This window comes from Rattus rattus, chromosome 5 (genome assembly GCF_011064425.1).
Source record: "Rattus rattus isolate New Zealand chromosome 5, Rrattus_CSIRO_v1, whole genome shotgun sequence".
Lineage (NCBI taxonomy): Eukaryota > Metazoa > Chordata > Mammalia > Rodentia > Muridae > Rattus > Rattus rattus.
In genome coordinates, this window is record NC_046158.1 from 15,740,436 (window position 1) to 15,756,189 (window position 15,754).

General features: G+C 42.0%; 1 protein-coding gene across 7 annotated transcripts in view; it reads right to left on the reverse strand.

Annotated features, from left to right (window-relative positions):
* Dennd1a (DENN domain containing 1A) overlaps nucleotides 1-15,754 on the reverse strand; it is a 490,128-nt gene that overhangs the window by 174,769 nt on the left and 299,605 nt on the right. For all 7 annotated transcript variants that reach the window (XM_032903215.1, XM_032903216.1, XM_032903221.1 and 4 more), the window contains one exon: nucleotides 1,671-1,716. In XM_032903215.1, the coding sequence (XP_032759106.1) occupies nucleotides 1,671-1,716 (46 nt within the window). The remainder of the gene's footprint in view (nucleotides 1-1,670; nucleotides 1,717-15,754) is intronic.

Here is a 15,754-nt window from a genome sequence, read left to right on the forward strand (position 1 = left end):
TGCTGAAGAAAGAGCCTTGAACAAGATGGCTGGAGGGCACATAGAGAAGAAAAGCAAGCTAAGACCAGATACTTTAGAGAATGCTGAAAGTATGGGGACACAAGAAGGGTCTGGAAAAGTCTATGAAAGAGCAGACTTGAAGGCAGGAAGAGGAGAAGGGAGACTGCAGACACTGATAGTCTTTAGTGCTTTAAACTGTAAAGCAGTTGGCATGAAAGGTCCATTAGAAAGGATTTACTTTTAATTTTTTGTATGGGAGCTTTGAATAGACCCTTTCACTTCAAAGGTAAAACACACAAGCAATCTCTTCAGTCTGATTTAAATACATCATCCAAGATAGTCCATAAACTGTGTACTGTATGTGCTTAGGGCTGGGTGATGACAGGGAGGGACTGTTAACAGAATGTAGGAGCCACATGGCCGTCCTGTCAAATTAGAAATTTGAGCAGATTTCTGTGGTCTATTTTGATCAAGATTCTCAATGTCAAACAAACAGGTTTTTCGATAACCAACTCGTTTCATTTTTGTAAGCACAATAGCAGAGCGTGCAACAGTTAGCGGCGAAGCAGGTGGTCCTCATTGTCAACGAGAAATGAAAGGAACAGAAGAAAAGTAGCATTTCCTTTAAGACATGCTAAGCACCATGGCAGGCGAGGCTGGGGACTTCCTCCTAGAACCTACACTGTGCCACACAGGCAAGCTAACTAGCCCCACCCTGCTCTGGGCAGTGCAATGCCTGTCCTTTCCCCAGGAAGGGAAAAAATAAAAACAAAAAACCCAACGAACCTGGAGGTCTAGTCTACAAATCAAGGCATGAACAAAAGCACAGAAAGGCCACTGAAAGCAGTGTGCATGATTGGTACAGCCATGCGGAAAGCGATCTGGCAGCAGACACAGAGCTTTGACCAAGCAGTTCTGCTTTAGGGATTCTGCACTAGGGATATAATGCAGAAAAAAAAATGAAGATAAAGCCTTATGCATAAAGATATTTGTTGAAGTGCTATTTATAATAGTGAAAAAATCATCTGGCAACCTAAGTGTTCAATGGCAGAAAAGTGGTTAAGTTGTAGGAATGACAGAACAAATGTTGTTACTGAGGGTGGAGAAAAAAGGCAGGGATTCTCATATAATAATGCTGATAGGTAAAGACAACATTATATGAGCTAAATATCTACAGGATGAAGACTAGAGGGAAGAATAGTAAAATGCTAACAGTAGTTCATTCTGGAATAATGGCAATGTGGTTAATTTTAATTTTCTTCTTCATAACTTCTATAAATCATTTGTATCACATTTCCTACCATGAAAATGTAACACTGTTACAGTGACTTAGAATAAATGCCATCATGAAAAACAAACAAATCCTTTCCAAACAAACCTTATCCAAGTCCAAATAGTATCTTTCTTCTACCTCCGTACCCTCTCTTATTCACCCAGGGAAAAATCCGCCATCTTTAACCAAAGCAGGGAAGTGCAGAATGCAGGAGACAGTTGGAAGGTCTAGGTTGATGGATGGGGTTTGTGCACTGAGAAGGACAGGGGGACGCACATGAGCAGTTGCTTCAGCTGCTCCTGTGTGCAGAGCTACACATCCTGAGATCCCAGTTTTCTGCTACACGAAGCAAACTAAAGCCCACATCAGGGATCAGGGAGGAAAAAAGCCCACTTACCTCCATTAAACTTAAATGGATTCCTATGAGGTAGGGCATGGGAGCACTGTGAAGAGAAACAGAGACACACAGCTGCTTTAATGTCTGTTGCTTCCGACAGAAAATTACAGATGGTTCACTATTTAGAGAAAAGCTGTTTTAATAAACGTATGCACAGTTACATTTCCTTTCACAACAAAAATCTTAATGTGACATTTTGTTTCCAAGCCTAGAAACATCAAAGAATTTAAAAATGCAGGCAGCACTGGGAATGGTATGGGTAGCAGGAAGAGCATCAACCTTTGTGTCAGCTATCAACCCCAAACAGCAGCCAGGCAGCTTTCTGGCCTCAGTCACCTTATCTTTAAAATGGGATTTTTGGCTCAACCCCAACTACTGTTACTAGACAGAGATAAAGACTCATGGTACAGAGGACCTGATACTAATGGGAGCTATGGTGTCAACAATTATAATGGAAAAATGTGAAAGTTGCATAGGGAGCACAATGAAGACGCATACAACTTAATATTTGGAAAGCATCCAGCAAACTTTTGTATGCCATGGCACACATACAGCTGAATGCCATGGCACACATGTAGTTGGGTGACTGGACAACAGAGACCTGTACTGTCTGCTTCTTTTGCAGAGCAGAGGCAAGTCCAGAGGTTCTAAGATCTATGCATTCTGTAGCTCTTCTCCCCTCCTCTCCTGCCTTTCCTCTCCCTCTCCCCCTCCCTACGTAGGTGTGTGTACATATTTATTTTTTAGGTTTCTTTTCCTTTCTTTTACACATTTATTCTTCTCTCATATTATATCCTGACTGAAGCTTCCTTTCCCTCCACTCCTCCCAGTTCCCTACCACCTCCCCTCTCCTCCAAATCAAGTCTTGTTTCTCTTCCAGGAAAAAAGAAAGAAAGGGAGAAAAGGAGGAGGAGGGAGGGAAGGAAGGAAGGAAGGGGAAGGGAGGGAGTACAGGGAGGCAGGCAGACAGACAGACAGATCAGGCTTCCCAGGTAAATCCACTAAACATGGCCTAACAAGATAGAATTGCAATAAGACAGAGCACAAAGCCTCATATCACAACTGTAGGAGCAAAAGGGTCCAAAAAGTAGATAAAAGAGTCAGAAATACACCCCCAACTCTCACTGTTGGGAGTCCCACAAGAATACCAAGCTACACAACCCTAAGGAACATGTAGAGGACCTAGCTCAGACCCATACAGGATCCCTGCTTGTCTATGGACTCTGGTTAGTTGATTCAGTGTCTTGTGTTCTCATGGTACCCTTGACCACTCTGGCTCTAACAATCCTTCCTCCCCATATTCTGCAGCGTTCCCCTGGCTCTGCCTAATGCTTGGTCTTTAAAGATGTCTCTGCATCTACTCCCATTGGTTCCTGGATGATGTTCCTCTGATGACAATTAAGCTAGGCACCAATCTATGAGAATATCATTAGGAATCATTTCATTGACTTTTTTCCCCAGTAGTATTTGGTTCTTGGTTGGGTCTCTGGGCTGTCCTGCCTCTGGTTCCTGGCCCTCCAGGCAGTGTCTGGCACGGGCTCTCTTTCCTGGAGTGGGCCACAAGTTGTACTAGTCATGGGTTGGCCAATCCCACAAGTTCTGTACCACCATTGTTCCAGCACAACTTGTAGACAGGACAGATTATAGGTTAAAAGTTTTGTGGCTGGGTTGATGTCTCAGTTTTACTGCTAGGAGGTTTACCTGGTTATAGAAGATGGCCAGTTCTGGCTCAGTATCCCCAGTTACTAGGAGACATCACCAAGGTCACTCTCACAGATTCCAGGGAGTTACCACTGTACTCATATACTCATTTATGGTATTTCCCTCTGGTGATAAATGTGATAGTGGTTATATGAAGTCACCTTTTCCTATCCACATAATAATCCCCATTCTACAGAGGAGAAAAAGACTAAAAGAAGCTAAACTACTTATCTAATGCCACAAAGTCAAGCAGGCAGTAAGTCCAGCCTGGTTCTGACTTGGTCCCCAGGTTGCTGATTACACCTTGTCTTCCTTGGGAGTGGAGAGGAAGGCAGGAAGCAGGGAGGACAGAAACGACTGGGACTTTCCTACAATACCAGCAGGGTTAGTTTTTAATGAAATTAGAGTCAAGACAATTGGCTTAGACTAGGCTGTCCAGGTACTTTCCCTCAGGGGTAGCTGTGGAAGTCACAGTGGAAGGACAGGGATACCTGGCTGGATGCAGACCTGGGAAAACAATGAGGCAGGAGATGACTGCAAACCAGGAGCTCATGCTGCATCTGGAGATCAGTGGGGAGGCAACTAAGGTTCTGAGACATTATATTTAAGCTTAAAAACTGCTCAAACACTTAAAAAAAGGAGAAACATTGAAATTCCCTCATTACAACTCAACAAATAGAATTCTTCAAGCATTCTTCAAAACACAAAATGTCCTCGTTACTACAGATCTCAGCAATCAGGTATCTTAAGAGCCTGGAAGACAGACTTGAATATTAGCTGCACAGTCTGAGAACTATTCTTCTAGACGTTGTATTTGATAATAGCCAAAGAAAGAATTCTACAAACAAACTACAGTGGAAAGAAACAGAGCTGCCTTTTCTTCTAGCATCTTCTTCCATCCTTCCCCTCCCCCCTTCCAGGTACCTGCAGGGCACATGCAGCTTCTCTTTGCTTCAAGAGGCAAAGAAATGCCCTGTGATATTTTTTGCCCGAAACTGTAAACCATTAGCTTAGCTGCCAGCCACACAGATTCTCCAACTTCCCAGTGTGCCTGGCTTTGCTGCCTGAGCTTTCTCCAGTGTACACCAAAATGAATGTGTTTCTAATTAAGTAGCTTCAGGAACACGACAGCTTCAATGTCAAAAATACAAAGTCTGAACCCCGGCAGGAAGTCTTAAGACTGCAAATGTCTCATCTAGTGGAGCCTTGCCTAATGTAATGAAAGGAAGCAGGAACAGCACAAAATTCCAGAAAAAAAAAAAAAAGACCACTCATTAATGTGTCCAGAGTATGGCCTGACACAGGGAGAGAAGCACAATCTCACAATATTGAACTAAATCTTACTGACTTCCCGGCTCTCACATGTAAGCACATAACTGACCAGTAACCATGTGTTTCAAATAGAATTTCAGAACTAAAATCCCAACAAGTGAGTTAACAAACAGAGAAAGTCAAACAACTGTGAGAAAAAGGTGAAAATAATCCCGACAGCCAAAGCCCTTGGTGTAATTTAACCACAGGCTGTTCTTTAAAGAGGAAACATTCTCTAGAAACTGGAATATGTAGGTTTTAATGCCATGCTACTTTAGTCTGCATGCTAGCCTGGCAGAGTTGGGGGAGCCTTATGAAAATGACTTAGAGATGCCAGAAGGGACAGAGCAGGTCTCACTCTTGGGACACAGTTGGGAGAATAATTACAGCCTCTTCCAGAAAAGCAGTTTTGCAGCCAAGCATTGTTAGGCCTGCACGATCTGTATTTAGACAACATTTAAAGCACGTGCATTCTGAATCTGATCAGTTCTGTGCTTTGCAGGAAAGCAAATCTGGACAAATACCTTCATCTATTTTTCTTCTATTGTTATCATTTGCTTCCAACACCTCAAATGCTTCCCAGAATCTACATTTTTTTTTTGCTCTGCAAATATGTAATTACAAATTCTAAGTGGGGGTGGGAGAGGAAAGAAAAGGGAAGCCGCCTCCTTAACATTTCACCATGGCAAGTACAGAAGTGGGTAATTCTAGGTATGTTCTGAACAAAATTTCTATTCTCTATACACCTCAATAATTATAGCTACTTATACATTTTCTTGGAGACCCTTTCCTTTGTCTTTTATTATATGATCTAATACAGCTATTCTTACTTGGCTCATCTTTTTCTAATATTATCCTAAACTAATGGTTTTATATCTTTGAAATTAACTGCATGTATTTTTTTGTTTTCTCATTTTGCACACTGACATTTTTTGTATCGCTCTACAACCACTGTGCTGATTATTTAAAAAGCTGCATAATATTCCACTTAGCAGGGTGGACCATAATTTATTGAATCTAACTCCTGGAACTAGACACTAAGTTGTTTCTAACTTTTCATTAATATAACAAACAACTTCATACATGGAGTTCATGAATTCCCAGACAGAAATTACTAAACAAAGGATTGGATTGTTTGCCATTTACCTTTTGCTATATCCTAACCAGGTGTTTTCAAAAGGGCAGTGCCTCTCCAACAGAGTTCTTTCAGGATTAATGCAAAGACTGGAGACAATCCACAAGGTGGCCAGCACTGGTGGACTCTGAAGTCCAAAGGGGTTCTCTTCAGACTCATGGTGGCTGGCAGCCCCTGACTGACAAGCCCCTCTTCCTTCCTTCTGTCTGTCCTGTTCTTTATGATGGTCTCATTGTATAGCTCAGACTGGCCTCAAACTCATAGGAATTCTTCTGTCTCAGCCTCCCAAGTACTAGGATCATAGATGTAGGTGAACATGCCCATCTAAGATAAGGGTTTCCTGTTCATCCTAGGTCCTGACAGGCACCCGACAGGCCAGCAGTGAGAGAATATTCCATGAGCATCAAGAGATGCTAACTCCATTTCCTTTGCACACATGCATTTTGGACATACACTCTTGGTACCTGTGCACTGCACACTGTTCCGCAGAGTTGCGTGTCACTTTCTCACAGAGGTCCTTTTTCTTTAATAAAATGGAGAAATTGGTGATTTGTTGCATTCTGACCACTTAGAATGGGACATTTAAATGCTCCTTTTTCGCCCCTAGGCATATATCAAAAGGAAACTATGGCAAAATAAATTTGGTGACCTACTCCTACAAACGTCACACTGGGACCTACTTATCTGATTAATTTTCTTTATTCAAGTCATCAGTGTGTATGTTTCTCCAGGGTAACTGAGTAACAAAAGCAAACCAAAGTCCACCCACTTGGAGCATCTTCCTGGTTCATTTGCCATTCTTTTAGAAAACATGGATACAAATGCTTCTGCCTCGGTAAAGGCAATTGCATTCAGCTTATATGCAACATTAACAGGTCTTTAGATTCCAAGTCAGCTCTCACTGCCATTTTGAAGACGGTTTAAACAGCAATTAACATATCACGTACAAAACCAACAACACTCATAATTAAAGTGCTGATAATATTAGCAGTTATGACCAAGTTCGACTGTGTTACAACTGCTGTGTGGCTGACAGTGATTGTGGGATGCCATTGTTCATCTGTGAATAGCAGAGTATGGGATGTCTACACTGGCCCTTTGTTCTCTGGGAATAACTGCACTACCTGACTTCCTCAGTTGTATTCTGGGAGAGCGTAGCCTACTCCACTCTTTTTTTCTTTCTTTCCTTCGTTGCTGGTGTCAAGGCAATGACAATATAATGACCTTTACCTGACAGGTATCTTTATTTTGAATCCTAAGGAGGAAAGGAACTGATATTATTGAGTGACTATAATCCAGCCACTTTCATGCATTGCATACACAATTCTCAAGGCAACTCTGCAAGACAGTGCTATTATTCTTATTCTTGGTGAGGAAACACACTCTGAAATAAGGTGAAATAACTTGCCAAGGTCACACAGCTTGGAAGCTCAAGCCAGGATGCTCTCATGATGTCATGCAGCACCTTCTCTATACTGAGGCCCAAGGGGAAGACGTGGGTACCTGAGAGGCTTCTCTAACCCTGTCCCTAGTATGGACTCTGGCCTGGGACAGACAGTACAGTTCATCTAGGTACATTCTTCCTCCTGAAGAGGCATTCATATAAACTGAAGACTTATTAATGGTCCTGCTATCCCATTCATTATCACTGTAATTCCACAATTTGTTTAATTCCTTTCCCCCAGATAACCAGAGCCCTCTTAATTATGTTCCCCTGAGGTGAGCTGCTACTAATTGGAAATGAGGCAGGTGAATAAAGGAACACTGGCTGCTCAAACGTATAACATACAGCTCCCCAGACAATGGGGAGGAAAGCGCACCTCAGATGAGAAAGTCTGCCTAGATATCAGGAAGGAATACATCCTGGGGCAGCCCAGGGATTTAGGAAGCCCACTGTCCCAGTCCAACCTGCATAATGTAGTTAGCATCACCTTTCTTATGTGACACATCATCTTTCCTCCTAGAGGCAACACCACCTTCCTATTCGATGCCCTTTTCAGGCAAATGGGAACCCATGAAGCTGCCCTCAGTTTGCTATTTTTTTTTAAGATTTATTCATTTATTTATTATATATAAGTACATTGTAGCTGTCCTTAGACACACTAGAAGAGGGCATCAGATCTCATTACAGATGATTGCGAGCTACTATGTGGTTGCTGGGATTTGAACTCAGGACCTCTGGAAGAGCAGTCAGTGCTCTTAACCACTGAGCCATCTCTCTTTAAAAGGCAAGGAAAGACCTGAAAGAAGCATCACTTACTTGAGCTTTCTCATTCTTTGTTTGGAAAAGAAACAAAAGTATAAACACAGCTTGCCTTACAGCTTTAAATTCTGATCTAAGTGAAGAGGCCTGGCTTTGTTAGAGAGGTTAAGGACAAAAGGAGAAATGATCACAGCAAAGACTATAGCATATCCTGTTGAAGAACATAGATCACTATAGCTCTGGTCTTTTGAAAGTGACAGAGTGATGGCTACCATGGTGGCCAGAGTAGTACTAAAAACAAGGGCAGTGACCATTAGCTGAGTGTGTGTTGTGAGTTATGTGAGGCTGAGGCCTGGTAGCATCTCCTATGTCCCTCATGATAGCGAAGGACCAGGAAAGCTAGGCTTCAGGAAGTAGGGTCCATCTCAGGAAGCTGAGGCAGTGCAGGTAATAGCTGCAGAACTGAGATTGGAAACCACATGACCTAGATCGGGGTAACTCAAGTTCATCATGTCCCAGGAGACAAATATTGGCATTACTAGGAACGAGAAGCAGGCAGAGGAAGGATGGCCTCCTAATGTCAGGAATGACATTAGCCTGAGGTGGTGCCACAGCCCCCACTTCCCACCCTCCACCCCCATGTGTCTATGCGCCTTTCTCCAAGGCCCTTCCATCACAGGAGTCCTCTAGTCCCAGATGGCCTCTGAGCTCTTAGGCCTATGTTTCTTCTCTCTTGCCTAAAGCCACACAGGGGGCCACTGTCAGATCACCCTAGTGATCTCACACCTTCCCTGTAACAGGCTTGAGCTTGGCTTCCCACTGGAGACACATACTATGTGAGTCTGCATGTTTCTCTTGATGTCAGCAACAGGCAGACAGGACTTGGTTTCTTTGAGGTATACAGTGGTGCCATGTGAAGAATAGGGAGAACAAAGACAGCTGAAGAGCTCTGAACACATTGGACACTGTGAGGAATCCTTAAACCATCCAACTTACACTACTGTTTTATAGATTTACAAGGCATTCTCAGAAATGTATCCGCAGTCACTCTATTAACAGTGATACCATCCCAACCCTATTTTCCATGACCTATTATACTAGTTAAGAATAACTCAACCCTTATGCTACATTTAGCAACAACATAAGGTTACCTTACTACCTAGAATTGACTCTTGCCTTTATATGTTCACGTGTGGGTGCATATGTGTATATGTGTATGTGTATTTGTAGGCCTAAGAATGCTCTTGGGTATCTTTCTCAATTGCTCTGTACCTTATTCATTAGGCAAAGTCTCTCAATGAAATCCAGAGCTTACCAACTGGGCTAATTGGACCAATCAGCCTGATCCAGAGATTCCCTAGTTTTTGCCTCCTTGGGGCTGGAATTACAGCTGCCCCGCCATGCTTGTCTGGTATTTATGTGGGATTTGGGGATCTGGACTCTAGTCTTCATGCTTGCATGGTGAGTATTTTACCTGCTAAACCATCTCCTGAACCCTGATGTTCTCTTTTGTCCTAAAAAGCTATCTAAAGCAATTTATATGAATATGTTCAATACAGTCTCCAAAGAAAGAAAAAAAATGCTGCCCAGGGAACAACAGAAGCCACAGTGATGTTCATACTCTGAGCACTCTGGCTGCCAACCCAAAGCCATAAACAGGACCAGAAGGTGATGTTTAGAATCCACAAAGAACAATAAACTACAGTTAGTCCTCATGTCCACAGGTCCTACATGCAAAAATTTAACCAAATGTGGATCAAAAATGTTCTAAAAATAAAATTCTAAAAAGCAAAAATTAAATTCGCTGCAAGCCAAACACTGCTGAACCCAGGTGGGTAAGTGTGGCGTATTACACAGCCTGCCATGGCCTACCACCACTTCACAGACCCTGGTCTCTCTGTTGTGGCCTTTGCATTGGTTAGGTTCTTCTGTGCTGTGTAGTTAGCTATGCCTCAATACTGTATATTTTTTTCTTGCCACCATTTCTCAGCAATACAAAGTAGGAACTATTTATATGGCTACATTAGGTACCATAAGTAATCTAGAGATGGCTTACAGTATATGCAGGGCTACATACACATATGCATAACAGTACACATAGGACTTGAATGCCTATGGGTTTTGATATACTCTGCAACACAATAGAACTACTAGTCACTCAGAAGGCTTGGTTCTTAAAAAGGTCCCTGAATAAGGAAAAAGGAAGAGTACTTTTTTTTGTGCCTCTACTATGTGGCATTTTCATGGGCCCATCAGTCTCACTAATGAACATTAGCATGTGTTGTGCATGACATTGGCTGGGGAAAGGGTCATGAACAGAAATCCATCTAGTTCTGGTCTATTTGTATCCTAGAGCTGGCAGCATATTAAATAAGGACATCACTGTATATGCATCTCTTACAAGGAGATTTGAGTTAAGTTTAGTATTTGAGAAGAGATACAAAGGAAATTGCATTCCTTCTTTGCGGCAACTATGAAGGCTGGTCCTTATAAATTACAGGAAACTCTGTGGATCAGAGAGGTTAAGTGGCTTGACAAAAGTCACAGCTGGGGAGAGGCAGAGAATACAGCTTGAAGTGTAGAACTGGCATAAATGCCATGGCTTAAGGAAGATTCCTGAGGGTAAAGGTATTGATCTTCCTTCCTGGTTCTCAACATGGGCCTCCCTGATTTGTGATCAACAGTAGGGGAAGGGGGCTCCAAGAGGAGCTCATCAACAATTCCAGGTTAGAAAAGGAGGTAGAAGGAAGCCTATCTTCTATGTGCAGGAGGAGGTAAAGGGCCTCTGAAACTTGACTATGGAGGCAGACTCAGTGTGAGTCAAGCTCAGAGCTAAAGATGGCTGAAAGACACACATATTTCACTAGCAAATCAATGAAAATGGAGAGAGGGAGGCCAAGGTCCCTCTTCAGCTCCTGCGGTGGCCCACAGGGAGTTTGTGGAGATGTTTTTAAGAGTACCATGTCAGTGGTCCTAACCAAATGAATGAATTACAAAGATGAAAATCTGTGAGGTCAACACCAAGGCCTGGAAAACTCTGCCCTTTGTGTTTTCTCTGTCTACCAGAAGGAAATGGATGCAGAAACCATCAGGAAAGCTCCATAGCTAAGGCCACAGCAGCAGGAGAAGTTAGTCATGGAGAGGACAGTCAAGAGACAGGGCTCGCTGAGCCACAGAAAATTCAATGCCAGAGTTGGCTCCTAAAGAGAAGTCTCAGATGGTAGCCACGAGCAGCCCATGAATGCCTGGTAGAAATGCAGGAATGAACAAGGTACAAGTTAAATAAGAGAAAGGGGTCTATGGAGAAATAGAAATGAGTACTAAAAACACAAATGCAACTAACTGGTAAGTGCCAGATTTTCTCTTTGAGTTTTTCTAGCTCTGAGACATCCCACATGATAGGATCCTTAGCAGCCAGTGGCCTGTGCAACCTAGCTTCTCAGATGAATGTTTATGGGAGACTTTACAGTCACCGAGATTACTTGGAATCTACACCCATTTGAATGCTTCTGCTATTGTCCCCAGTGTTAATCACTGTGGGGACAGAGGTATGTATCCCTAAAGCTCTGTTACAAAGTGCACTGATGCACTGCAAAAGCATCCCTTGTTCCCTTATTCTGTGGTCTGTGACTCCCATGTTCCTCTTGTTCCCAGTGACAGCCCAAATGACTTGCTGTAGAGACCACAACATTGTGCCTCATCAGTTTCATGGAGAAGGAAGAATCATGCTACAGCATGTCATGAAAATTGGAAAAACCAGGCTGATCATGAGCAAGTAAGTATAAGTTAGAGCTAGCTTGTTCCACGACACTGGGTCAGCAGGTGGGGGTTAGGAATGGGTCTGGCAGGGCACGTTCAGAGGTTCAATAAGGGAGCAGAGGAACACCGGGATGGTCAGGGGAATGCTCAAAGTATAGGTGGTTAAGTGAGCTCTACCATCAAACCATGAAAAGGTGCATTCCTGTGTTCTCTAACTCTCCTATGGCTTGAAGAGGAGTTTCCCCACCAGTTCATGTTGAGGTTTACATCCTCAATGTGGCAGTGTTTATGGGTGGGGCCCACTGGTGATGAGAAAAGAGCTCTCATAAATAAATTAATTCCAGGTCTCATAAAATTAGACTGGTGACTTTGACAACAAGTAGCCTGTTAGTAGACCAGGTTTCTTCTTCTCTTTTTACTATGTGACTACTTTGCTGGACACATGCTGTTACCTCCCTGCTTTCTAATTTTGTACAACAGACCTTTAACAAAAGTCAAGCAGATGCTAATGCATAAGACTTCCAGAACTGTGAGCCAAAACAAACAAACAAACAAACAAACAATCAAACAATCAAAAGGAAAACCCTATTCTCTTTATAAATTACCCTGTGTTGGCTGTTTTGGTATAGCAAGAAGAAAGGACCAAGAAAGACATCCTGAGACTCTAGCAACATCAGGAAGTAATGCTTTTGAGGATGATGGTGGCTGATGATGGCTGACTTGGTACAGCCCAGATACCTGGGTGTGCTGGCAATTCTGCAAGAGCCATGCTGAAGGTCTGCTGCAGACTGTTCATCTCTGTACAGCACTGTTCTTTGCTGTGTATCCTTTCCAAAGGTTAAAATATTATGGCAAGAATATACTGCCTTTCTAGTAGCAATAAAAAATTAACACTGATTGCATTTGGAATCAGTGGTTTCAGTTATATTACACACATTAGAACTACATAGCTATTCAATCTGTATGGTCTAGTGAGATAGTTGAAACATACTGTAAATCATTCAATTATATACTTTCTTTTTCTGTAATTTATTACTATAGAAAAGTTTCCTTTTTAAACACTTTTATTTATATATTATTTGAGTGTGCCTGTGTACACAGGAGTCTATGGGGGCCAGAAGAGGGAGTCAGATGGCCCTAGAAATGGATTTGGAGGTAGTTGTGAGCAAATATGTAGATGCTGGGAACCAAACCTGGGTTCTCAGAAAGAAAATTGACTGCATATTTTCAAATGGGTAAATTTTGTGATATGTAAGTTCTATTTTGGCAGGGAAAAAACCTGAATGAATTATTGAAAAGTCAGTTTTCTTACAGAGTCCACAGGGTACTAGTTATTGAGATCCAAAGAATCTATAGCAAAGACAAAAGCCCTGTCTCCTCCATTTTCCAACTGAAGGCAGTTTACTCAGGAAGTACAAAAGCATCCTCTGAGAGCTTCAGGCACGTTGTATTTTGGTGTCAATGAAGGAAGTGGAGGTGTTTCTTAGTGGAGGGCTCGGCAACCATTAGCACTTAAGTTCTTTTTGCCCCCTTGGTATCAGATTCTTTGAGTAGAGCAGAGAGACATATTTAACTATATTCCAAGCAATGACTTTGGAGGTGAAGAAAATGGGGTTCAGAGAAGCTACACCCTCAGGTAAGCACATACTCAGGTATCAGAACGATTTAGACCCAGGACTTTGATTTGTAGCCTTGACTTCTTTCCCACTCAGGTTCTCTATTCAAACCTTGGGGTCAAGTTCAGTCAAATCATTGTTGAGAATCTACTTAGAAATCTACAATTTTCCTTTGTTCAACTAATACACATTTGTGTGTGTGTGTGTGTGTGTGTGTGTGTGTGTGTGTGTGTGTGTATCTGTGTCTGTTTGTTTGAGGGAGTTGGGGAGAGGACATCGCCAACAAAATCCAGTTTAAATTCATAGCTTGATGCTGTATGGCTAAAATTCCCTTCCGTGTGTTCAGTTCTTGGCTGTATAAGTTGTATTAAAAATTTTTAGCATGTACACAAAAGCTATGTGTTTCCTTCTTGCATTAAGTACCCATAAATACTTACTGTGTACTTGGCACTGGTCATAGGATGATAAGAGCTCATAAATAGTTTTAGATTTAAGAAAACACTGCTTCACAAAAGGAATTGGACATCCCAACAAGAGAGGGAGAATGGAGATTAGTGAATGGTTTTCTTAAGGGGAGAAGTAGCAAGGAACTTAGAGGGACAGTCTAGTGCTCAAAGGAGGTCTCTCTCTCTCTCTCTCTCTCTCTCTCTCTCTCTCTCTCTCTCTCTCTCTCTCTCTCTCTCTCTCTCCCCTATATTTCAACAACACAGGCAGGATCTATTGTTTAGGAGGAGAACCATTGTGTTAGTAGTAATGCATATTTTCCCTTAGCAAATTTACAAAGTCTAACAGGCTTGGTTTCCTCAGAGGTAGTAAACAAGGAAGCTTTGGTCAAAGCCAGGCCACCACCAGGCCATCCTTTCATTCTATTTTTGTCTCTGGTAACAAGACTATGAACTATTCCATTTGGTTGAACACTGATTTATTCCTCTGTAATATTTCATGGCCTTGAGTGAGGATGACTAGAAGAGATCCAGTTATGATTTGCTGAATGTTACTTTAATATATCTAGGCTGATGGCCTATCACCCACTTGGGCTGTGCATCCTTCAGTAAAATGTACTGAACATTTTTTTTTGTTGTTTTTTTGTTTTTTGGTAAATTTTCTAGGTCACAGGTGGGGTTGATTCAGAACCCCACATGCAGCTCAAGTAGGAAGCCTAGCACAAATCAGCATCTCTCAGAGAATTTGTACCCCTCTGCCCTGGGGCAAAGAATGGCTTCTACAATACCAAGAAATTGTCTGACCCATACACACTCATTTGACATTTCAGTTCAATCATAAACTTAGAAAGCATTAGCAACTTAGCTCTTGACCTAGCTGTCCTTTGGGGTGGGAAGATGAACTTGTCTTTCTCTGCCTTGAAAATATTTTATCATTAAAATATGTAAACAAACATCTAGATTATACCAAATACAAAAATTCAGTTTAGGGATGGTTTGTGGCCCTTATTTTGGGCTTTTTCTGTAGGGGAAAGAAAGGAAAAGTTAAGCCCACAGGCAATCTCACACGGCTTTTGTTTTTTACTTTCTACCCAATCAGCATGGAACTTACTACTGATTAAGTACTCTATACAAACATAGTTGAGTGAACATAAATAATTACATAATGACAATACAATGTAAATGTCAACAAGGCTAGATGAACTTCTTCATAAACCTTGGTGATAACTGCAAGTTGTTCTCTGACACTCAGACACTAGTGAGAAAAGAATTGGCATGGGGAGACCTTAGATTTCAAATGAAGTCCATATTATCCCTTCCATGAGTGAGAGTAGTGCAGTCTAACCTCTCTGAGTCTCAATTTCCTCCCACATACAAAGGGTCTAATAACTTATAGCTCAATTCTGAAAACTTATGATGATGTTCAGAAAGGGCTCACCATACCACATTCTCCATAGATGGCGAGTGCTATTACAAAAAGCAGTACTGACTCTCATCAGCAAGTAAATCCTTCTGTCCCCAATGGAAGGCTTTCCAGGATGGGCCAAACTCAGAGAGGCAGTCAGCTAAGGTAGGCAACATGCTCATTCTCACTTTCAGAGTCAAGGGAATGGCACAGATCTAAAGGAACCAGCAGCACATGCTTTTAAATATTCATAAGGGCTGGAAATGTCTTACTCCTTCCGCTTTCTCTGCCATCTGCTTTTGTTTCTTTTCTTTTCATTCTTATGCCACAGCTGCAAATGAAAACAACCATACAATAACTCAAGTTAAATACAAAAGTCAAAATAAAAACAATCTCATGGGAAAAAGAGAAAAGGAGTTATAAGTTTGACTCTTGAGCTCATGAGGCAGCAGAAGCAAGAGAAACATGTGATGTCAACTAGACCTTCTGGAAACTAAAACTCATGCTCTGC